This window comes from Adelges cooleyi, unplaced genomic scaffold, assembly GCF_023614345.1.
Source record: "Adelges cooleyi isolate 19-005CV unplaced genomic scaffold, UGA_ACOO_1.1 ACOO_flye_CR_arks_rails_tigmint_CR_PRNA_108, whole genome shotgun sequence".
Classification (NCBI taxonomy): Eukaryota; Metazoa; Arthropoda; class Insecta; order Hemiptera; family Adelgidae; genus Adelges; species Adelges cooleyi.
The window spans coordinates 211,660-237,335 of NW_026095761.1; the positions used below are offsets into that span (position 1 = coordinate 211,660).

General features: G+C 37.9%; 1 protein-coding gene across 1 annotated transcript in view; it reads left to right on the plus strand.

Annotated features, from left to right (window-relative positions):
• The first annotated feature begins 493 nt into the window (after positions 1-493).
• LOC126844429 (calcium/calmodulin-dependent protein kinase type IV-like) overlaps positions 494-25,676 on the plus strand; it is a 54,185-nt gene continuing 29,002 nt past the window's right edge. Inside the window, exon 1 of the mRNA XM_050582623.1 lies at positions 494-1,141. Coding sequence (XP_050438580.1) covers positions 972-1,141 — 170 coding nt within the window. The 5' untranslated portion in view covers positions 494-971. The remainder of the gene's footprint in view (positions 1,142-25,676) is intronic.

Here is a 25,676-nt window from a genome sequence, read left to right on the forward strand (position 1 = left end):
TAAATAAACGACGATGGTACAATTCTGTGGCTTGGAGCAAGAAGGGTCGTCAATGTCAATTTTGTGCATAAGCGAGTTAGTCCGCTAATTGCAAAAATTGAATCATTCTTTATATGCTGTGAAAAAATCACACTCTGAGGTCAAAAAAAATGAATTACTCGTGAAGAGTTTGATACAAAAATTAACATAGAGCCTAATGGAAAATAAAAACTTCAAAGCTCATTTTCCGAAAGTTGCAAAAAGTGACATTCTTGCTCCAAGCCACAGAATTATGCGCGGCTCTATGTCCATCGTGTGTTGCACGGTAATTATGGCGCGAGCACGGTATATATCGTGTCGGGCCAGCATGGAAAAAAACCGTTGCGGGCGCCAGCTGCTGTTGCCGCCGCCGCCGCCGACGTTTGACCCCCCACTCCTGCCGGCGGGCGCGGGCCACCGGCAGACGTTGGAGCGGCTGTTCGGCAACGGTCGGCGGCCATTTGCGGATGTGTAGTCGACGGTACCGGTTGTTGTTCTGTCCCGGCAGTTATGTAGCCGTGTGAAGAGTGACGCGAACGCGATACAGAGAGAGACGATTTTTTTTGATATTATTTACACGTTAATTTTTATCCGTGTGCGCGATTCTTTTTTTTTTTTTTTTATAACCGACACGTTTTGTTTGTTGTTTTTATCGGTTTGGTGAAATCAATTACACGTTTCACAGTCGCGTTTTCATTTCATTTTTTTTTTTCGTGCGCCCATAGCCGTAAAATTAATAAATAAAACCAGTGCGTTTTGGTTTCAATATAGTGTCGTCGTCCAAAATAAACCCACGGTCGCCTTTGTAGTAGTTTATAATATTATACCGCTGCGGTCATTCGTTGCCGGCAGACAGTTTTTGATTTTGATTTTTTTTTTTTTCATTTTCTTTTTAATACCATTTATCGCGCGCGTGTCGTCTGTTCGCCCGACCGTTACCGTGTGCCGCCGGCATGAAGGAGGTGGTGTCCGTTAACCCGACGACGCCGCCGCCGTCACAGCCGCAGCTGATAAGGGCAAAACAACCGGGATACCTGGACTTGACGGCCGAACAGGTGGACAGGCTGATCAGCAAGGAGCCCATCGATAAGGACTACGAGGTGGAAATCGAACCGTTCGCCAGGTAAGAGAACAGCAGGAGAAGACGAATTGTGTCGCAGGAAATAGCTAATATTGATACCCCCTCCCCCCTCACCCACACGCCAAAAAAATTATCATAACCGTAGTTCTGATGTGAAATTTTTTTTTCTGGTTTTTTTGCTTTTCTCATTTGCATAATTCCTCGGCAACGACGCCGGATGTTATTTATTTGCCCGAAGACGAATTAATGGCTGGCTATTTTTTTTTTTTTACCGTTTAAATATCGCGTGCTACAGTGGGTTTACATAAGTACGGCACGTAGGTACTTGCGATCCGGTCGTAAAATTGATGAGGTTTAGCCCATTCACATCGGGTCCTGTTCTCGCGACGATGATATGAGTCATAATAATAATAATAATACTACTACTACTACCGGCTGTTAGTTTTTTTTTTTACCGTGTGCAAACGGTCGGTGACTTGCCGGGGGAGTGGAGGCCAACTCGACGGTCAAAAAAAAAAAATAATTTATTGTTTTTTTTTTTTTTTATATTAAAAATATGTATTTATTACTTTATACCTAACCGGCGCAGGTAACCTCACGGCCCGCGTCTTGGGTTATTAAATAATAAAAAAAAAAAAAAATACTGTTTTTTATTTGTCATTTTGTTTTTCCGTCGCACGTTTCTCTCATTGTTGTCGGGTGTTATTATTCTGCGGTCTCCCGCCCCCCTCGGTAGTAATTGGTTTTCGTAAATCTTCTTCGGAATTTCTACAATAAAATATATAGGTAATACCCACAGCGCGCACTGTCGCCACGGCGATCGTTAAAGATCGGGGAATCACCGTCGTCTTTAATGAGATAAAAACAACTTTTTTAAAAATAAAAAAAAAGTCTAAAGAATTTGCACGACTGTCGACCTGCCGACGAAGGAAGGTTCGTTCGGTTGAGACACTGTTGACGGCGAATTAACGCACAAAATATAACCTCTTAACGCCCCAAAACGGAATTAAAATCTGTCATTATCCATTTGATGGCTATTAATAATAATAGGTAATGAATGAATCGATCGAATATTTTCTCCGACAAATCTATATAAAAAAAAAAAACGTATTACTATAGGTTTACAAAGCCATTTTCCTTTTCGAAAACAATTAGATATTATGTTATTACTTTGTGTGATATTAAATTGTTAAAAGAGTCTGGCCGTGCGAATAGCTGTATTGCTTATTATTTTTACAATTGGGCTTTGGAGTGGATTTCACTGGTTTTTATTTCAAGCGGCACTCGACGACAAATATTTATCATTAGCCGATTGTGTTATTTGTAAACACCTGAGTAGGTTAAACACAGAGACTCTACTCTCTTCGTATCTAATTATTATATTATTATTGTTATTATTATCCTAACGTCTTCTCACTATTACTGTTTACTTTTGTAGTAATACAATAATTACTCGGTTTCGTTTGTTTTCGCGCTGTCGCTTTTACCGGTTTTTACATTGTTTGGGTTTCTTAACGACTCGGATTATCATTAAGTATTATTATTATTATTATTCGATCCGGTCCGACAACAATGTAAAACGAATTTACTAAAATGGTCGCGCGCATCCCGTCCTCGTTCGTCCTTGGCAAGGTCGTGTCATCGCTGTTATGTAGTGTGTGTGTGTGTGTGTGTGCTCGTTTGTTGTGGGTATTCTCTGAAAGACGAGGACACCCCCCCGCGGTGGTCCGTCTTCCCGGCCCCTCGCCTAGGTACGCGAAGAACCCCACGGGCGGTAATTTCTGCGAACCCTTCGCCATCGTTGTTGCTGCTGCTGCTGCTGCTGCTGATGAGACGGAATGTCGACAGTGGTTTTTTTTATTATCATTTGTTTTTTTTTTTTTTGCAATCGTACCGAACCGATATAAGACTGTGCAAAAGAATGCGGTCCCCCCTGCACGACCGGTGAAAGCACACACACACACACGGAGACACAAAACTGGATGCAAGTACGTTTCACCGCAGACACGCGTTGCCCCGTTTGCATTTCGTCGACATTGATCGGTTAGTACTAATCTGTGCTGGTCTAGGAATAAAAAAAAAATTAAAGTTTTGGTATTATTTTTTTCTGACTTTTACCCCGGAAATAATTATTAACACTGGAAGTAGATGGTAGAAAATACAACATTTAAAAGAACGGCTGAAAAAAAAAACTAAATAAAATACCTGCCAAAATGTCTCGTATGTATATATTATCCAATAATGAGAAATAGTAATATCTAACTGCGTAAACATTTTTCATTAAATTAAAATGAACTTAACAAACGATATTATGCAAACTGCAACGCACGAGAAAAATATTTTCCTCGAAATAATTACTCGTTTAAATTAAATTGTTTTCTTTATCAAATTTTTGTTGTTGTTGTCGATGTGATAATTAAAACAAACCGGGTACCCAAAAATGTTTGCAACTGTCCAATACATTTTTTCACGGTACTGTCTGGCTTATGATGTACAATTATATTATTATAGTTGGAGAAACTCGGGGAATAATTAGGTTAGAGTGCATGATGGGATTGATGAGTTGGCAATCAACACTGTCTGGTTTAGACCGTCGCTGGTCCAGACATATGCACACGGGATAGCATGTTGTTCGTGTCGAGTTAAACGTTTTAAAACTAATTAAATGGTTACAGAGAGATTTCCTAGTGACTACTGTCTGTGTCTATAGATGTTTTCGTTTACTGTGTAAACTGTGATGTGTACAGTGTGCGGATTTGTCTTGCTATTATGCAACCGTGTGTGTGTGTCTGTGGAGGACATTCTTCACCTCGTGCAATGTTGGATGACACCCAAATAATTCCTCTGGAGCGTGTATAGTAGTTGGGCATAGTAGACCTGTAGACCTAACCTCGCGCGCATATACACCCGCGGAATTTGGTCTGACTTTCTAAAATTTTTGTTCTCCTCCTTTCCCCTTCTCTTCTCCTGTCACACTGTCAGAAATCGTTTCCCGCAAAACGACGGTCGTCGTTGCTCGTTTCGTTATCCGTATCGTGGGCAGGTTTTTTTTCCTAAACGATTAATTTAGATCTATAACATACCAGATTTCTGTGTATATATAAGAGGATAAATATTCGTATGCAAGGTAGCCCGTCGGCCCGGGTCGTATGTTTTTCGATACTATTAAAACATGATAATCCTATAATATAATCGTCTTGTAGGTGGTTACATAATTTGTCCAGAATCTATTAAAAATTAATTATTACCAACGTTGTTGTAGTGTATGTATTGGTCGCCGGCTTATTAGTTTGTGGCGTTCACTGTATACGCTGTACATGTTTCTTTTGTGTTTTTTTTTTCTAGCTGGTCGAGCCTCGTTATTTCTTAGTATCTCGTTTATGTTTATGGTTATGGTATTGTATTGGGTAAGTTGCACGCAACGAGAGGAGAAGGACTCTGATTGACCGTAAATAATTGTCATGATGATGTTTGGGCAAATAGAAGGGAGAAGTCTTTGAAGTTTTATGTTGTCTCTTTTGTTTGAACAAGTTAAATTATTCGTTAGCCGCGTTAACTTCACTTGTCACCGCGATAATACGTTGGTTATCCGCTTAGGACCGCTTATCTGGTTTGACGGTCGATTTCTTTTATCGAAAACTTTCTAAGCGCACTTTTAACTTGCTCATTAGACTTGTTGGACTCGTGTCATTCGGTAGTACCGTCAAAAGTGCAGATTATGTCACTGTGCAAACGTGCGCGTTCACATTCCGCACATAGTTCTTATCTATCCAGGGGTCAGACTTCGTAAGATACAGTAGTGTATAGGTCGGCAACTGATTAACAAGCAATTCTTCGGAGCGTTAGGCGTTCACCGGAAATCGAGATGCGCCCAACGGGTTATTATTTTTACACGACGGTCGTGTCGCCTCGGTAAAAGTCGGGCCCGGGGTGGCGGCGACGGGCACGTGCTCACATATTACACTATAATAATAATTATTAAAAATAAAAAAACCATAGTCACAATGAAGAAACGTCAACTTCCGGATCCGTTTACAAAAAAATGTAAACTTGTAGTTTTAGAGAAAAAAAAACTGAGATTTTGTGTCTCCCTCACGCTTGTCGACCTCATTTCAAGAAGCAACGCCGCTCCCCTTTTGTAAAACGCCGGCGTTTCCGGCAAACGGAAATTCAGCAGCACAATATTATAATATGTTCTCTGGAAATCTATTTCGCCATTTACCTGGTGCAGGAAAAAAACAATAATAATAACAAGTGCTGGCTAAACAATAGCGTTTCCTGTCTCGCTGGTCGGCTTATCGCCAGTGTCGTTCTCCGAACGTAATAAACCATCATAATATTTTAATAACTCAACATTATTATACTACACACAAATGTCCATTTCGCGTTTTTTCAATGGCCGGCCGCGATTAATATCATTTTTTTTTCTTTCTCCTCGGCTAGCGATAAATAAATTACAACGATGAAATATTGTGTCTTTCCCGCTTTTTCCTGGAACGTCATCGGCGCCCACTGCCGTACTTGAGCCGAGTGATTATTATATTTTGTCATCTTCCCGGTATACCGGTTATCACTTCTCTCTAGTCTTATCACCGTGTTTAGGTTTTCCCGTCCTTGTAAAAGGATATCCCACTTCGTCTCGAAACTTTGCCTTGCATTTCACATACCGGATATAATACCTAGCCGCCCCCCCCATGTCGTGCAATAGTTGGAGACAATTGACCGCAAGTGATTTTCGTCGTTAGGTGTCATGAATAATGATTATTATTATAATATAATAAAATAATATTTTATGAGAGGATTTGTGCAGCTGGTAAAACCCGTTTGGTAAAAAAAAAATTTAAGAAAGGGTTTTCGGTGCATACAAACTCTTATTTAAAAATAAAATATAAATATCGTTAGGGTTGAACTAAAAATAACCGCTCGGTTTATTTGCTTTTTTTTCTATACTAGGATAAAAAAACTATGTAGAAAAACTCCTCGATTACATACCTTATGTATTCATTTTCCTAGAAAAATTTCCATTCGATTTCTTATAACGTTACCATTAATCTTTCATTGTTATCAACTAACTCTTCGTTAAAATAGAAAATGTGAAAAATGTGTTACTACTTTTGTTTTCAATATATAAATTATAATATCGAGTAAAAAAACTACTCGGGTTTTTCCTGGAAAAATGTCTATCTCCAAAACATGTTTTACGCGCTAAAAATGTAGTCTTAAGTATAAATTGTGTGTACAAAAAAAACTTTACTCGGGCGGTGGTAGGTAATCTTGAACGGTGACCGTCTTTTTACCGTATTGCGGTAAAAAAAAAAAATAACTTATCGGCTCACAAGGTCCTTGCGGTCTCGTCAATGGTTGTCGCGGTTTCCCGGAATACCGTTTGGAGCTTAAGGAAAACCAATCGTATTTGTGTCTTAATCATCACATTGGCGGTTGTTGGTTTTTTTTACAAACAAACGTTTTGTTGTGATAATCGGTGTCACGCTTATCAGACAATAGCGCGTTCCCTCGTAAACCGGTACCTACATTTTCCTACGGTTTTACATTTTACTAATTAATTAAAACAATTGTACAGTAATTTTCTAATCGCACATACTTAGGCGGTCGGTCGGTCGGTATTTAGTTTTTTTTTTTTTTTTTGGTAGCTGTTGCCGAGAATTCTATAATTGGACCTCTCTCCAGAGTTATCAAGAGTATTTTTTTTTCACTCGCCGTCTAGTAGTTTATATTAAATACATTGTGTGTCGTATACAATTAACAGTTTAATCGTTTAGTTACAATTAAACAACGTCAACGGCGGTTGTGATTATATTAGTCGCCTTCGTAGTGAAATGGATCTGTGGCTGATAAAATACTGTACTGTATATGTATATTATCAATTAGCGTTCATCACTCGTTATCGTTATGTGTACTATTCCTCTTCTTTGTGCCGCAACAAAATCAACATGTGCCGGTTTATCAGCTGCACTAATAATTAGCGTGCATGTGCAAGCATCGAAAAAGGGCATTTCATTTTCTACAATAGTTATTATTGTTATAATAATGTTATTATATATTATACGGTCGTTGTCGCGCAACGTTGCATCGCGTAATGCAATATAATGGTTTTTTTCTTCTTTTAAAATTTGTCTTTATAATTAACAACGCGATGCTCTAATCTGTTGAATAACGCGAGTTACGGAATTTCTATATAGGTAATGCGCAAGGAAGTAGTGTAATAAATATATATAAAAGGCCTCGGGAAAAATATTATCGGCCGTCCAGTACTTGTACCTTGTGTTTCCTTAAAGTCGCCTATATGATACACACTGCATAGAACCTACTCGAAATATTTATGCCCATGTAGAGAATCTCTATGTCACACACCCGTGTCCTCCTTGGGTTTAAAAAATTTCTTCTTAGGCGATTACGGCGGCGGGTACGAGGAAAACCTTAGTTTTTGAATGTGTCGCATAAAGCTTCGACCTACCCATTTTCCCTTCTCGGAATAGTGCAAATACGTTGCAACAATGTTCATGGTGACAATATTTGATGGCTAGAATTTTAGCCGTTTATTAAATAAATATATATTTCTAACACCATTTCTAAAAATATATATATTTAAAATCCATTGTTGTATTTGGAAATATGACCATAATACTCAACTATTATTACTCTCTGGGCAAAACATTATTTTTACTACACACGTTTTTTTTAGCCTTATAGATTTTCATATAAAAATTACATATAAATTTCTATTAGCCTGACCGTAATAGAATAAAATAAAATAAAAATAAAAATATTATCTCAAGGCCTACGTTCGGTACAGACCCCTGAGGATAGTTTTATTAACAAGAAATCGTTTATAGGTATAATAATAATAATAATAATACATAGTATGTATAATATCGACAACGGGGACCGTGTGTAGGTATAATATGGCCAAAATGATTATGGACCCATCTGTTTAGATCTCTCTCTCTCTCTCTCTTTTTTTTTATACCTTTTATATAAATATACATGAAACTCTTGTATGTGTGTTCAAACGGCGTAAAACTGGTTTTCGGGTAGGTAGGCGATTTTTTTATTTTTATAATTATATCAGGTATCGACTCCATCGCCGCCGTCTACGAACAACTGAGGACTACGTCTCCTGTCTCTTGTCGTGGACCGTTCTCCCGAGATAATTATATATGTGCGCGTCCGCGTGGAAAACATCTCATGTACCGTTTGTCGGGGCCAAGTGCAATACCCCCCTCGATCAGAGATTAGATGTTTTCTATATGACCGTTTAAGATACACCACCCAAGTTTTATGTTTTTTTTTTTTTGGAATTGCGAGGGATCGAATGACTTGTATACGATGAAAGAAATGCCTATAGTAAATAATATTATCAATATCGGATTACGTTAAAATAAAATAAAACGATTAAACGTCGATTGTGTAAAAAATCGATTGAAAAACATGACAATAGAACGTGCCTAAATCCGTTGTTTATGAATGGTTAGTTTACCAGCACGGTTTTTTGTATAGGTAGTAACACGAGTACACAAGAACGTATGGATTTGTTATGAATTTTTAGCGCAGAAATAATTTCCTCGTTTTGTACACACTCGATTGGCCAAATAAACTTGTATTGACAAAATTATTTTTTTTATGTTTACAGTTAAATATTTCATGGTACGTTTTTGTGTACCGAAGAAAAAAATTCGTTTCCCTAACAATGTTAATGTTTGCTAGTCATTTTTTTGTTTTTTTTTAAAATCTATCATCGATGAGTTCATACCCAGTATTACCCAGTATTTACACAAAAACGGTCAACCAAAAATATGTAATATACTATATATTATGTTATTCATTCATCGCGGTTACACCCGCAGAGAGTGAACACGTTAGCGTTTAGCGCTGATCTAGGTGTGTAGGTGCAACTTTTCGACTTACAATATGTACGGTTTTATTTTCTTACGTACGAAGGATGGATGTACAGTATAAAAAAACAGTTGAATTCCTCCAGTGGCTGCTACAGTTGCGCCGGCTGCCGTTGATAGACGGTAGGAAAATTTGTGAATCGTGCCAAGGAATCCGGTGTATTTTCGACCGTGACGGTCATTATCCCACACCTCTCCACGGCGGCGGTGCAGTGCACACACACACACACATAATGTGGCATAGGGAGAGGAGGAAGAGGTTACTGGAGAAAACCGTTCCAGTATTAATACACAACGACCGTGGCGAACTTTAATCCTTTGCCGCCTACGCCCCACGTGTACTACCTATAAAACGTTATTTGTCGCATCGTACCTAAACGGTGTGAAAACAAAATATTGCACAGAACATAATGCAACAACACGCCGCCACCGATCCCGCACTGTATCTTTTGCCACGATTTATTGATGTTTGAATATACAATCAATTTAATTATTTATTGGATGAATTTTTAGAGAAATAAAAACACCATTAAATTGTTCTATTTGTTTTTCGAATACTTAACCTGCAAATAAATCTCGCAATGGCGGTCGTATGCGTAAATAAAAAAAAATATATACATTTTGTGAAACCGCAGAAACAACTGTGTGTCAGAAAAAATAAAGAGGTCAGTCTAAAACTGGTTCTGTGTCGTGCGCGGAGCCAGATGTGTTTTTTTACCCTTAAGACATTGCCGGTCCGTCCGGAAGTGTGTATGTAATTTTGAAATTCGACTGGTTTTTTAAAATATTTTATGGGTCGTTGTGTATTATTATAATAAACGTTAATTAATAGCAACCGCGTTGTTTCTTCTTCGAAACCTCTCTCCGACACGTTAGGTTTTTTTTCCAAGTCAACAAATCGTTGTCGTTACAACGCGCGCGGATTGACAGCAGCTGTTGTCGCCCGGCCGGTCATGTTTTACACGAGCGCCGACAAATCCCACAGCAGCTATTCTTGTTTGTTTTTACATACTAATAATAATTACGATAATAAGTATCACTGAAAACATCAGTTGCCGTCGTCGTTTTTTGTTTGTTGTTATAAAAAAAAACGCGCTGCTACGGTACTCGGGTTTACAAATATAAAGCACTGTTGTTTACACATGTAAATCGGTGCTTGAAATAATGGTTTTGCGTTGTAGCCTTATAACCGCTGCCGTGTGCCCGATGTTGACCATTTTTAACAGTTTCTGGGGGCAGAGGGTCTCCAACGAAACAACACATAAGTTTGACAATAAGTTGATATTATGAATATAGTACAGTTAAACAGTAGATTGAATACTGCATATAAACATAAATTGAGTACCTCTTTTATGGAGTATTTATATGAATTAAAAGTTATAATAATAGTGACATTAAGTGGTCTTTGGTAAAGAGGTTAGTGCACACGCCGACTTGCACGGCGGATGTTGTCTTTGCCTCGTGTTGTGCATCGTCCTTGCCTCGTGTGCATCCAGAGTATGTTATGCACAATGCACATAGTCACGTACATTACAATAGTAATTTTCCAGGAAAGCTTATGAGCGAACGGAAGACATATTTTATGATATTCAATTTACATCATATTGAACTTTTAGTGTTTGAAATTATATTTTTGGACCAGATATTCTAATTAGAAACCGGGTCGTGCCTTAAAGCTATATGAAAGGTCTAGTGGCATGGAAACACTTCCTGTTGCTGCTACATCCCGTGAACCGATTTAAAAACATCTTAACCGCCGTTGGTGTAGTTATAAGCCGTCTGGTAGTCTGTAAATCAGCCCCGGTAGTCGTAAAACCAGCGTTTTTTTAATTATTATTATTTTACGATTATTATTCGCCATTATTATTATAGCCGTACGGCGTAGGTTGACAGGTGCATGTTTGATTGGCCGTTATAAACGCATTATGACGGTAACCGAGCTCAAGCCCCAGAGTTAAGCGATGGATTTTGGATTTGATGTTTACAAAATCGTACATCCAAGAGCGATAATGTTATGAAACGCGAATCGACCTCGAGGGGCTAACCGCTGGAAATCCCTGGAATCGTACACTTTCGGTTATTCAATTCGGCGGTCTAGGCCTTGTTGTATTGTAATTGGTTTTATACTGTGTGTGGATACAATATTGTTATATTTCAAATCCAATATCGTACCAGGCGATGCAGCCGTCGGCGATTTATTGTGGCGAGGTGAAAAAATAACGACCGAAGAAATCGCTTGTAGGGAATTTAACGCTCCACGCGTCTCATGAGCGCGTGTGCGCGAACACACACTTGCAATATAATAATATTATTATTAATCCTTTGTTCTGAGGAAAAATTAGGTTTGACGGCCTTGATACAACGCCGCAGAGATCGATTGATCGTTTGAGGGTTTGAGGGCGTTTTTTCGAAACTAGGTGAGAAAATGTGTAAAAAAAAAAATGCATGCTCGATTGTTGTGCAAGGATCTGTCTGTGGAGCTTGTGTAATCGCGGCAAATAGTTATTTGGCTGTTCTAAACGTTGTGATAATATAACACACGGTCCTCCCACGGGTTGTCATCATAAATCGCTTCGGAAAGTTTTACCCGGCCACGACCACCCACCAAACCACACCACACGGGCACAGGTTATCCACCGACGTCGGTTTGCTGCAGCTGTTTCGAGTGGTAGTCACCCTGTAGTTGGCGGCCGAATCGGTAACCGATGACCTCCTTATATGGCGACGACGGTTTCGTTTGTAATCCGAATACGCGTTTAATGTGTAACATTATTCGGGCTACACCGGTCGCTGTGTGGTCAAAATTCCCAAAGAGATGGACCGACATGCAAAATATGCATTATTTTTTTCCCCTTTCCTTTCTCTCCACATAGTCCAGTTGGTCCGTTCGACTGTTCACCACCGAAAGGTTCACCCGCACCGTTCTATCAACAACGCCGGTAATAAAAATCCGTACGGTTAACAAAAAAAAAAAAAAAAACAATAAAAAAAGTATTAATTTACTCGACCGGTTTCTTTCGTTATTATTATTACTACTAGGTATTAGGTATTATACTTTACTTTTATTTTACTCGAAGACCGACCACCACCTACTCCCGCACTCGTGTAGCAGCTACCCATATTATCTTTATTGTGTCGTTGGTTCCGCGTCTGGTGCTCACGATATCCTCTGAGAAACAAATTCCTATATAGACTACACACGAACTCCTCGCCTTCGTCGGCCACATAATACATACCTAATGCCGAAAAAAGTCATTTATCCCGCTCGCGTTTTTTGTGGTTCTATTTAAGTATAAATTATGTGTGCTCGTGTGCGAAAACACATTTATTAACGACGTTGCGGTGTATGTATATGTGTATTGGATAATTAATAATAAAGAGAAATCTCACACTGCTCTGTTGGGACAACAGGTGCCGATGAGTCACGACCTCTCCGTTGTCGGGTATAGGAATGCGCCAAAGACTTTTCGCAGTCTGTTTGGCACAAGTCTTTTGAAGAAAAAAAACGCCGCATGATTCGCATTCACGGCGCGGCGTGTACCTAGTGTTCACTTTGGGAGTCGGTTGCCTAAAGGAAAAATCAATGTAAAATAAATCAAGCGTTCTGTGTTTGACATACATATTGTTACTTAGTAGACAAATCAAACGGAAATACAAAGTAAATGTACCTCCTCTAATCGGCTTTCAGTCCGGTAATTACTGCTTATGGTTTTGATAAGACGATTGGTTTCGGCTTACAAAAGTCAAGCACAGCTGGCAGCAATTGAATATATTACTCGTGTAATTAATAATTGGTAATTTAGTATATTATTTTGTAGTAATTTCCGTCACAAGCGTGTTAAGTTTAAAAAAAAAAAAGAAAGGTTTTATCGAAAAAATTAATTTGGTATTTAATTTAAAAGATACGACAAAAAAAACGAATAGCTGTTAACATTTTATTGCCCGTTATTATATATCAATCAATTACCAAGTCATTTTTATGATTGATTATAATGAGCCGATAGAAAATAATGAATTTAATTTTTTTTATATTTATTTAATAATTTAAATAAACAATGTAAGAGAAATGTTATGATGAGTTTGAACTCATGATCATTGATGATGTGTATGTACATTATGCTTTATGTTAACACAAAACTATATGAGAATACAAATATTAACTGTAATCGATAATTTTCGTTTGTTTATTCATGTCTAACCAAAGCGGGGTTCGTTAATCTATATAGCTAACTACACAATATGTTGCAATATACTTGAAGCTCTCGGTTCGTGCTTTTGTCTGAACTATTATCTTTGATTTCGAACATAATAATATAATCTATAGAATGTTTAGTTGCAAGGAATGTGCACGCGTAAGGCTTTTTGCATATGTCTATACATAGAGAGATAAGGTTTGTGAGAATTAATATTGGTGGTCGAGAACAATTTAATTTTTTTTTGTTCAAATTTTTTTTTTGCGCACAGTTGTGATTAAACGAAAACGACCGGTCGCAATTAAAATATGATTTTTTTTTGTCGATTATCGATCGAGATTTCTATTGCTACGGTGTACGTGTGCGTTGTGTTTTAACTAGTTTTCACTGATACAAAATCATTAATTTGTTTGGGCAACCGGTTAAGAGTCGTTCAATATTGGTCTGGCCGCGGATCGCAAAAACATAGTAGCTTGTAAATGTAAGTCGAACGCCAATAATTCCATATTTGACAGTATGTGCACATACGCACGGGCTGTATTGATACCTACCTACCACAAATATAACTATAACGATAATAAACGGGTCGTTTTCAGAGCAGATATCCTGTACATCTATATTTTTTCGTTCTCTATACTCCACAGCCTATTAGATAATACAACATTAATTGACGTTTGTCTTGAGCACGAAGCGGACGTTATATTCTCGTGCCCTCGATGATGTTATCTCGGTGGGCGCTCATCATAATAATATTACATCATGGACTTCTCATGAGATACGGCCCGCTCGTAGAAAGAGCGAAATCAGATTTATCGTCAGTCGGGGAGATAAGGACTTACCGCAGCGAAGACTAAAACGTAGAAGTATCAAGTCTGTCAGGTAGATACATTAATAATCTTATTGATTTACACATAAAAGTTTTAAATCTGCTAAAGAAGTTGTACAAAATGGTCAATATATTTTTAAAATACAATTATTATTTTGAGACTGATTTGTTTGATAAAATCTGGCCTAATCAAACTAAACCAGACCTGTTAGTATTTATCAAAGCATTGGGATTTCTGTCAACTCAGCCTATTACAGAAATGTTCTAATTTCTGCCTCATTATCTCGTTTTGTCTCTTTCAATGTTGACGCCTGTCAATCACCAGAATTGTATATGCGAGACGCGCCAATTTTAAAGTTGTCTATGAACGTTTATATACCAATCGTGTAATTGATGATAGCCAAGAGCGACGTCTATTCGCTACAAATGATTTGCATTTTGTATAAGACACAATTCGGGGCGAGAGAGAAAGAATGAGAAAATGTGAATTTATATCAAAACATGTTCGACCACCCAAACGGATCCGTCTTTGGGTGTCGTAACGCCGTTTTAAATAGGCACGCCAGCCTAAACTTAACGTGAATTATTATCATAACAACTGGGTTATCGTTCAGGATTATTGTCGTTAGATTATCATTATTGTTATTACGGAATCGCCGTGTAATAATAATAAGGTTTTTTTCTTGCATATTATAATAATATAATATAGGCGACACGGTCGACCTATTCTCGGTAATTCGCTTGTGTCCTCCGCCATCGCTACACACATAAACCTCCCAAGTCTATAATAAGTTTCTTAGACGTTGCGCATCATAATAATATGTAATAATAAACGTATCGTGTGCAACGGCGTTCGCATAACTCGTAGGATTATAATTATTATATCTTTCGAGTTGTTACACTATTAAGTACCTATTATCATCGTTATAATCGCCACTCGTTATTTATGACCTCACGCAACCCAACGGTAACAGCCGGTAAGGACGGTCGTCTCCGGGTATAATACAGAAAAATGCATTTGATATGACTGCAGTTGTTGTTTGGCGCACCGACAACGTGGTGTAACGATGGGAACTCGGGAGATAAAGTCACCGTTATAATATTGTGTCCTCTTCTTGGCGTACTCGGTTAATAATAATGATAATATACACGACTCGGTGGCACGGATGACACGGGGGGTCAATCGCAAAACGAAATGAAGAAAAAAAAAATCATTAATAAATAAACGCACGGTCGTCGGATAGCTAATTTTTAGTATGGTATACCTTGTGTGTATACTTATCTGCCGTCGTCGGAGTGATTTATGTTTAAGTGTGACCGGACGTAGTATATTATAGTAACAACAATGGCGTACAGAACGAAATAAGGAGGAAAGATAATGATTCATATTGTATACAGAGGTTTAGGACCGGTCTTGCAAAAAACAGCTTCGGGACACGACGTCAGTTAGTAGCCAGCGATTGCAGCAATTCAAAAAGAGCATTGATCTAGTATTGCGTTTTTTTAAAATTATTATTTGAAGTTCATATTTGGATTGATATGATGTGTGTCATTTATAGCAGGCCGGCGGTGCCACCGCTGCCTAATTTTTATTGCCCTTTCCTTTGAGTAAGAAACGTTCACTTTACTCCTATATATATATATAGAGAGAGGAAGTGGGCGGCGGTCAAGGTTTGCGCATTGGGCGTAGTTAGCAGCAAATGACGCTGTGACTTAAAAAAGGAACGTGTGCAAAACGTTTTGATTAAGATGGCGAAAACCCGGCTTCTTTCAGGCACTTCCCCCAAATCCATATTTTTTGATAAGTACCCTTAATTAAAGAGTGAGTAACCCTAAGATCGTTGTCCATTGTTCTTTTCCCTGAATAATGGTTTCAATTCCTTTAAACGGCTTAAGTACTTTAATAAAATGGGTCATTTTTCATCTAACCCTTTCATTTCAAAAGTGGTTTTTTCTTAACTGACACGTTTGTTTATACTTGACGGTTAAAATATTTTAAGTTGAAGTACTTGCAATTTCTAGTATATTTTTGTTTATGAAAACATCTAGATCTAAGGCTGACGCCGTTTGAATGATATTTATGTTTACTGATAGGTTTTACAACTGCACAATAATTATTTATGCACATTGCACAAATAAATGTGTCGCGATGCACATTATGTTATAATAGAGACACTGTCAGAGCGGTGGTGGTTGGACTGGAAATTCTGAAAACGTGTACGAATTTTCGACTTATTGTCCTCGGAATTGAACTCGTTAAAAACTGTCACCTTGTAAACTCGCAAACAATGGCCGTGACCTTGGAGATCCTCGACAAAAACAATGTTGTCTTAAAAACGGCAAGCCGTTCTGCCCAAAAAATCGGTAATCGACCGGTAGTAGCCTAACGTATTATTAACTAGTACTATGTTATAACATATATGGTCGCCCACTCGAAGTCGGCGGCGCATAGGCTTCTAAGCTGTGGGCGTGGGTGATATATGATTAAGTTTTACACGTGTGTGTTTGGAACCCACCCCGGAACCGTGTCCCGGATGACATTATTGGAGTTTAAAAAAAAGTAATAACGTTCCTAAAAGTATTGCGGCCCGGCGATGAGGCACGGACCGTCTGTATGTATAGTAGAAATATCGTGCATTTGAGTCCACGGATTATTTTTTTTCTTCCCCTCGGGCATCGCCGATCACCGTAATCTGCAACTCATAAAGAAAACTCTTGAGTGTAAAATATATACACACACACATAATAGTATAACGTTTGCATGGCATGCATGGTCGGCGTTTAGTCTATCGTTAAAAATCGTGATGGACACACTCTCGTCTCACGCGATGACCGAACGGCGAATATGTGGGTCACACACTCTTCAGACCCTTAGGGTGCCGGTACGAATTCGTTTGGAACAGAGTAAGAGAAAGATAAACGCGTCTGTCTCGTTTAAATCATCATTGAAATAATAATAATAATAATAATAACAGTACTTCTTAGCGCAGTCGGCTTGGATTAATGTTACAAGTTCACATGTGCGGTTAGGTTAGGCCCGCGCGACTCTTGATTACTATTAACGTGACCTATAGGTTATCGGAAGTCATTTCGTGTATTGTTGATAACTCGTTTGCAGTTTTCTCAGTATATGTATATGTGTGTATATATATATATATATAAATACACACGAGAGCGTGTACATGGTTTTGATACGATCGTCTTCCGAACGGCCGTGTGAAATATTATAATATATATGAAAATTGGATAAGCCAAGTTGAGTTGTTTCATTATAACGGTTTGTTATATCCGTGTAAATTATACGCACTCGAACAATTTTCTACGGTTACCGTTCTTCAGGAATCTTAAGTTAGATGGATGGAAAAATTAACAGATTAGAGCGGTATATAAATTTAATTTACATTCGTTATACCGGTGCCTCATGTGTCTCCAATAATCGTTTTAGTCGACACAGTAAAAAAAAAAAAAAAAAGAACAAAATGTTCTGTTTTATATTATGGATCTTGGTAAAAAGGTATGGACTACTAAAGAAAGTATAGGCTAGGTCGATTAGGGTAGGTTAGTACTGTATATTTAACTTATGGGCTGAAAGAGGCATTTACTATAGGGACATAGACGGAGAAAATAGAAGCGTTGGGTTGGCTCAATTATTTCTAATATTCAAATAGCCCCATCAAAAACAAATGCATACTGTTTGCAGTTTGCAACTCGATGTCGGTTTTAAGAACGCTAGACCGTAGATCCTAGGTGGTCTCCTATTTATGGAATTAATAATTTCTCTATTTAGGACAAATGCATTGAAAATAGATGCACGCGCATACCAAAGTGTTAGTGACCGGTTTATACCAGTTTACTTTAGCCGGGCTGTTTGGCAATCTATATGTAGGTAATTTTCATTGGTGTATAGATTACACAGTGGCGAGAAGGTAGTTAATGTAAATTCTCTAAAACCGTTTTGATTGCTTTCGTACGAGAACATCAGCTCCGGTGTGTGTGTGTGTATCGTTGGCGTTAAATTGAATAATAATTTCCGGACGAGCAACCGCGTGTAATAATTGGCTAAATACCTAGTTTTTTCGCCGAACTTACTTGACTCGAGGGGAAAAAACCAGTTTTCCCGCGGTGGTGGCCAAAGTGAAATCCGGTGGGTCTGTTCGATCACTTTAGACTTGTCATGCGATGCTCAACCCGACGACGGTGTGTCTTTGCGCGTTTAGCTGCTGCTGGTGCCGTTGGCTTGATCGACTACGATGACCGTGTTGTGTTATTGCTGTAGGTGAAACCCATCGCCAGCGAAAAGCAATTAAAAAAAAAAAAAAAACAACGTATGTAATGCAGCAACAACAGCGGCGGCGACTCTTGGACTAACGAGTTTGGTAATAATGGGTTTAGAAAACCGAGCTGTCAATCAATTGCGATGATTATGCACATAGTGAAATCCCCTTTATCCTACGCTAAAATGTCCAAAAATTGGCTAAGTTATAGGCGGGCACCTGAAAAATGCTGCACGACTATTTAACCTAATACCACAGGTCAGATAAAACCGGATAGTGCACTTGATTGTAAAACAATAGACTTTCGAATAATGATTTTCGATTGGTTTACTCTTAATGCAGTAGGGCCAAATTGTAATGCTGAAAATAGTGTACTCGCTATTGCAATAATAACGTTAACTGATAATGAATACTTCTTGATTAACTATTGTCAATGGTTGATGATTGAAACAGATGATTGATCAATTATCTTTGACCACACTGTATAATAGGAAGATTATTTTTGTCTCTCAGATCTGAGAGGATAAAAGTTTTGTTTGCATTTTTTCACAGTGAACCATCTGGTTTTATCTTATCTGTGCTAATACCCAGATCTATTGAAAGAGAAAAAAACGTTCAAAGTTATTCGACACCGATTCCGTTTCGTTTACAGTGCCAGTGGGTCGTCGAGGTCGTTAAAGTGTTGAATTTTAGCTTTTTTTTCTTTGTTGCTAATATTGTCAATCCGGAACCGATTTCCTCCGGCAGACGATGACATAGACGACAGAGACCGTGATCTTTGTTCAAGTCAAACGCGGTGTTGTACCTGTTGTTAATTAGCAACGGCTAGGCACGCTCCGATAAACGAGTCGAAACTATTCGGATGATTTACACATTTTTTTTTTCCGGTTTCTTGCTAAATAGTCTAACCCCCCCCCCCCCGATCATCTCAAAACGGACCTCGGGTCTTTTGTAACAACAATATAGAGCGATACTCGTAAATAATTACAACGTCAACCGCGTCCATCACACCGCAGTGTGTGTTGTGTTTTATTTTTCTTTGGTTGTATAGTTAAACGCTGGATAAACGGTAGGTAGGTAATATACAACAATACACGTACGTCTCTCCCGCAGGGACTCGGCTAGGTCTATTCTTGGGTCGTGCGCACGCGTTGTTGTCTTGTGGTCTGCGGGTGGTAACCGTAAAGGGATGCTGCTGTAGCTCGTCACGGATTTCGGTGTAGTTATTTTGTTTAAGATTTTTGGATTTCCAAAATCCGAGATTTTTTGTGCCCATCACCACCCCCCACTGTGGTCTGTTCGTCGTGTGATGCCTCCCATACTTGCATATAGGGCGATTGATGACAATACAAGAAAACAACATCTATATACACCGATTCGGTTTTTGTGTTGTAGTTGCAAACCGCTGTGCGTGTGTGTGTTGTAGTTGAGTAACATATACGTCTTCTGCCGTCTTAAATTGGGTGGCATCGATCATCGTCGGAGTAGGATGTGCAGTCGGTTGTTGTTTTTTTTTTTTTAAACGCCGCAATCGTGACGATTTTATTTTTGTGTAATATGAATTGTGTGTACGCTACACGTTGTACATTACTAGCATAATATTATAGTCGGCTATACGTTGTATGTATACTGAAAGAGCACAGTAACGTTTTTCTTTTTTTTTTAATTTCATAATTGTGTTGCATAACGATGAAAAAAAGAAGCTTGACTAATCGACAACGAGCTTCAACGTCGCTGTAGTGTGTATCAATCTACATCATTCTCTAAACCCTTTGGCGGGGCCCCTCTATGAAATGTTAATAATTTAATAATAATATCATAGAAATGAGAGTACATAATATTTTCTTTGCCTTTTGTTTAGGGTAAATTATTAATTTTGATTTGTTGGGTCGTGCCTAGTCATTGATATCTTTATTTACTTTGTATACGACTTAATATAATTATCTTTAATGTTATGTTTCAATAAAAATTGTGTAACATTTGATACAAAGTGTCCTTATTATATATACATTTGTCTTATCGCAGTGTATTTCGACGACCTTGCATTGTACAAACAAAATTAAAACCCATGTGCATACAGCTTGAGTACGATTTATACGGCCGCGCATTACAAATAAAATCCTTGGATCCTTAAAAGAAATACTGTGTGTTAAAACAATGCGCGCATAATCATCATATTATTTATTGTATCGAACCACATTCGGGTTGAATAATTATAATAATAGTACGGTTTATATTATAGTAATTATTATTTTGACAAAAAACCTTATGGATATTTTTTAGTTCAAATTGATTATGTTGTATGTATATGCCAGTGAACTGGGTCGTGAGACTAATTGTTGTTGTCATTGAAAGGAGTCGCGTCGGCATCAGACAGAACAATAGTGTAAAATACGTTGGTTGCGAACAACATAATTTTGCTTTGAATAAAAATAACACAAATAATAACGTTTCGCTTTTCTTTCCATTTTTTTCTTCAATTTCTCAGCACTATGGCGACAGGAGGATAAAGGATGGCGTCTCTTCAACACAAACCCGACCAAACGATACCGTGGAATTTCGAAGGAGCTATTTTTTTGTTTTAACATTTGATCCAACCAAAAAAAGAGATACACCTATGTTTTCGTTATTAATTCCCATACGAGGGACGCAATGGAAATAATAATAATATGTACCTCTATTACAAAAACCCAACTCTGTTTCGACTGTATACTATATAATATAATATATAGCGTGCATACGTTGTCTGTACACGGTACTTACACACAATACTCGTGGCATCTCCAACATACGCATACGTACATACATACATACATACATACATACATACATACATACATACTAGATACGGGACTTGGTTGGAATCCATAATTCTTTTGTGTGTTGTCCGCAACTGCTGCGGCAGCCCCGGCGGAGTTGTATGCGAGACGGTATATAATATTATAATAACACTCTGTGCTTGTTCTTGTGTGCGTATCCCTAATAACACCACTACCACCACCAACCTCCGTCACAGTCTATTGAAGTATAATATTATGATTACCCGAGTTGGCTGCGGCAACGACCTTGCCAAGGTAGTAGTTCTTCACATTGATTGCATAACAAATTCATATGTATGTATGTATTCATAGGTATTTACACTAGGAGGAGCAGTACACATAAAATATTATTATCTTCGAACGAACATTTTATTTGTACGAGTACCTAATAAAAACGGATTTTTCTCTATTATTACCTCTATTATAAACTGAGAATCGTTTTCATTAAATCCACAGATACATGTGTATTTTCCACGACTCCGGAGGTATATATCTTGATGCCCAGAACGGAGATTGGCTGAGTAATGATCGCTGGAAAAATGATTGTCTTATTAAAATCGACCGCCTAGAAAACATTCCCAGGAATTATTATTTCAAAGTACTACTTGTAGTATTGTAGTCTATTAATTATTATTTAAAGGATACGCCTGAGGAGTAGACTTAGTATATACAATAAATCATTGCATTTGTTTAAATGTGTTTTCATTGCTTAGATAAGGTTTTCGCGGCAATAACAAGGAAACGATGAGCTCGTTTTGATCTTAAATAATTTTGTTTTTTTATTTCATTTTCAAGGCGATCAACGATAATACAAATTTCGATTATAGTATACTATTTAATGATGTCACGGTGACCAGCGTAGGTGTACTTATGTAAGCATGAGTGTACGATTAAGTGGCAAATCTAGCCGTGTGTCTTGTATATATCCGGTAAATAAATGTACTTGAAAAAAAAATATATAATATGAGTATATAGACGTGTAGCACACATATTTTACAGGAAATCCGCCGCTTGTGTTATATGGAAAAATAGAATTCTTTCAGGTAGGTATATTAATGCAGTCCCAACGTGTGTTACCTACCATTATTTTGTAGGTCTTACTCTAAAAAGGCAAAATAGATACAATTTTTTCCTTGGCGCATAGGTGTTATTTATGGCCGCTGTTGTTGGCTTTGATTTTTCAAAACGTTTCGGCGATACAACAACAAAAAAAGAACTCATTGTATTATTAAAATCCATTTGGACGGCACAGGTTTCACTTTGTCAACTCGAAACTAAACTCAACCTTTTTTTTTTTACCCGTTATACACTTATTGTACAACCTAACCTAACTTAACCTGTCGCGTCGCATTTCTATTACAAATATCTTGTCTGTAAGTGATTTTGTCGATAAGAAAAAAATATATACATGTATTTATTATTTGGCTGTAGTTTATTACCGCGTCCAGTCGTTTTTGCAAATTTCTGCGAATACTATTAATAAAAATACCATCATTACTGTAAAGTCCGGAAGAGTGTTCGCTTCTTGTATTAGATGGTGCAGACGATGATTGGTTATGACTGCAACAACGGTATATTTAATAATCCAAGTTTGTGCAGTGGAAGTTGTTTTTAAAGCTTTTTCAAGAATATTTTTTATTAATAAGATGTTACATACTGTTATAACGATTATACAACTAGAGTTAACGTAATTTTTTTAACTGTCGTTTCAGATTATTAGTTTTCATCATTAGGACATTTTTGCTGGCAACTTAGGTCATGACTTCATTTTTTTTTTTGTATGACAATATTTTTTGAGACACACCGATAATTTTGTAGGTACAAGTCAATCTTTAATGACTCGCAAACTAATATTATTATCTCGAGACGAAAGTCGCTGACCCTGAACTATTGTCCTTAGCGAACAATTTGCTTTGTACCCGATGCAAGTACACTGATCATAACATGCGAGCTTATACGCCATTTGCCTTGGTCGACCATATGAATGACAAGTCACACGAGTACCGCGGATGACTCGTCCGCACGTGAACATATTATACAGTCAATAATAATAGTATACGAATGCGCGACAACTCGAGAAGGGCGATAAATCTCTTGACGCGCTTATCTTATATGTGCACATGAAGTGTACTATGCAAACATAATCGAATCGCTTTTCTTCCAACAACCGCATGCTCAGGATTTCATAGTGAGTAGCCGAAAGACCTTATGTTGTCTACCACCACCGCATCCTTGGGTGTACAATATTAATTGGAACCTTCGGCTCGTCATAGTTTTCGATTAGTTTTCAATTGACCGCCACGATAAATGATTATGTATTATTATTGTCATTGGATTTTAATTTTGAATCATTTTGACGTGTTCGTGAGTACCTACTCTGCGACGTGTGTACTCGAAAGCGATTCTCTACTGTCAATTTACAATCAATACATAAGACATTATGTCAAAAACGGTGTTTGTTTTGACAAACCGACGGAATCGGTAAATTTGCGCTTCAGGGCGTGTACGCTAATATACTTAAACTTGCGATTGTTAACGTCGAAAGTTCATTTATTTATTTTTTGTATTTCTATGGTTTTAAGCGTGTGTGACGACAATAGATTTGAGCCGTGTCTACATAGGGAGAATCCTTTTAAGTAAAAGTCTGGGATGGAGGGGAGGCAGACCAAGTGCGCTGATTTTATGTAAAATAGACCAACACAAGCGTTTAGAGAGTTGTACACACAAAAAAAAGCTGTCTAACGCAGTCCTGCGCGTCCCAGTTAGGCGTATAGTGTTGAGGATTAACGTCGTTTTCTCTGGGTTTTTATTTCTGTGTATACAAAATAGGTATTATTATAACGGCGCTCGACGGACAGCGGCCGTAAATTTTCTATCTATTCGACGGATTGCTCAAACTACGTTGGCATATTATTATGATTATGATACCGCTTATATATTTTATACAGTAACGGCGGCACACGGTAAGTGTGTATAGTTATTGCGTGCTAGGAATTAATTCCAAAACGACTTCCCGGCGAGTAAAAAAAAAGGGGCTGCCGACGACCCAGATATTCGCCTTTCGTCGAGTTCTACAATATAGACGGGGATAGTATTACTAGTGACTGTAGAAACACACAACGTGTGTAGAAATAAACCATACTGGGGCCGGTCTACAAACGACCTGTTGTACTTCGTGACCATAGTGTTTTTTCTTCTTGTCCACCTCGGGCCATACGTCGCCGTCACCCACTTGCGGCGACCAAAGTAAAAAAGCCAATACGCACTAATTATACACGGGCAACCGGTTAAGGTATAACATGTGATAGACGACCCAACTGTGTGTTTGTTTAGCGTCAAAATTACCTAGTCGCAAGTTCAAGTCTGGACGGTAAAAAAAAACCAACAAACACCGCGGTCAGACCCTCCTCGTCTAAACGAAAAGCATATTAGATTGTTTTTTTTTTTTGCCATTTCAACAACCTAACCTATTGACCTCCATCTTGCGTCGAAGACGGTTGGTGGTTCGTCCCAGAGAGTATTTTCAAATGTATATATTATTAACCTCACAACAAATTACAAGTGTACGAACGCTGGGATTATGGGATTATGATCGCGTAGATATTATAATGATTTCATAACGACTTGAATTTTTACCATTATTTTTGGAGTGAATCTTTTTTATTAGTATTGTACGGGAAAATATTTTCACCAAGTACTTTTTATTTAGCTCTTTCTTTTAAATTGATAAAATCGCGTTTTTTACGTTTCATCCCAAGTCGTTTATATTTGCCAACAGGATTTTATACTCGAGACTTCTTTCTTTAAGTGTTTGTTGTGTGCCCATCGTTTAATAGACGTTAAACCGAGCGGAAATAGTAAATACAAACGGTGAATAGCCTCCGGGTAATTCAATAACGGTTTCGTTGGACTTGAAAGTCAAATACACCATACTATAGTATAACGTATGATCGTCGTATCTACCTATATATATAGGTGTTGCCGGTGACGTTTATTTGCTGTAAATTGTATAAATCGAGGGAGGCCGTAAAATCAATACTTCTCGTATATAATATTCAATAACAAGCGCATACATTTTAGCGTATAAGTCCTAAAAGGGTATTTGCTGACCGTGTAACCATAACAAAATATGATTAAAATAAACTCACTTCCGCGTGCCAACGAAACTCCTCCGGCTTATCATACATTTAACTGTTGTTGCTGCTTAAGAACAAGAATATAATATTTCTTAATACTCCTTGGCATTGATGCTTTGACCGGCCTGGCCTCCCCTTGCGCATTCCACCGGTGTTCTTCGCCGGCGTTACTAATCGTCGCACCAAAGGGTTACACGTACACACATGCCTTTGTATAGTGTATAATATATCCTCTACTATACACACTATGTAGGTGCCCTTCTATATAGATAGGTCAGTGTTGTTTCATAAAATACATATTGTAATAGCGTTTTGTTACTTGATGTATATAATATAATATGTATTCTAATGGATATATTTTTTTTTTGTTCCAGGTAATTACAATCTCAATATAATACTACTTGTGTGCTGTGTCT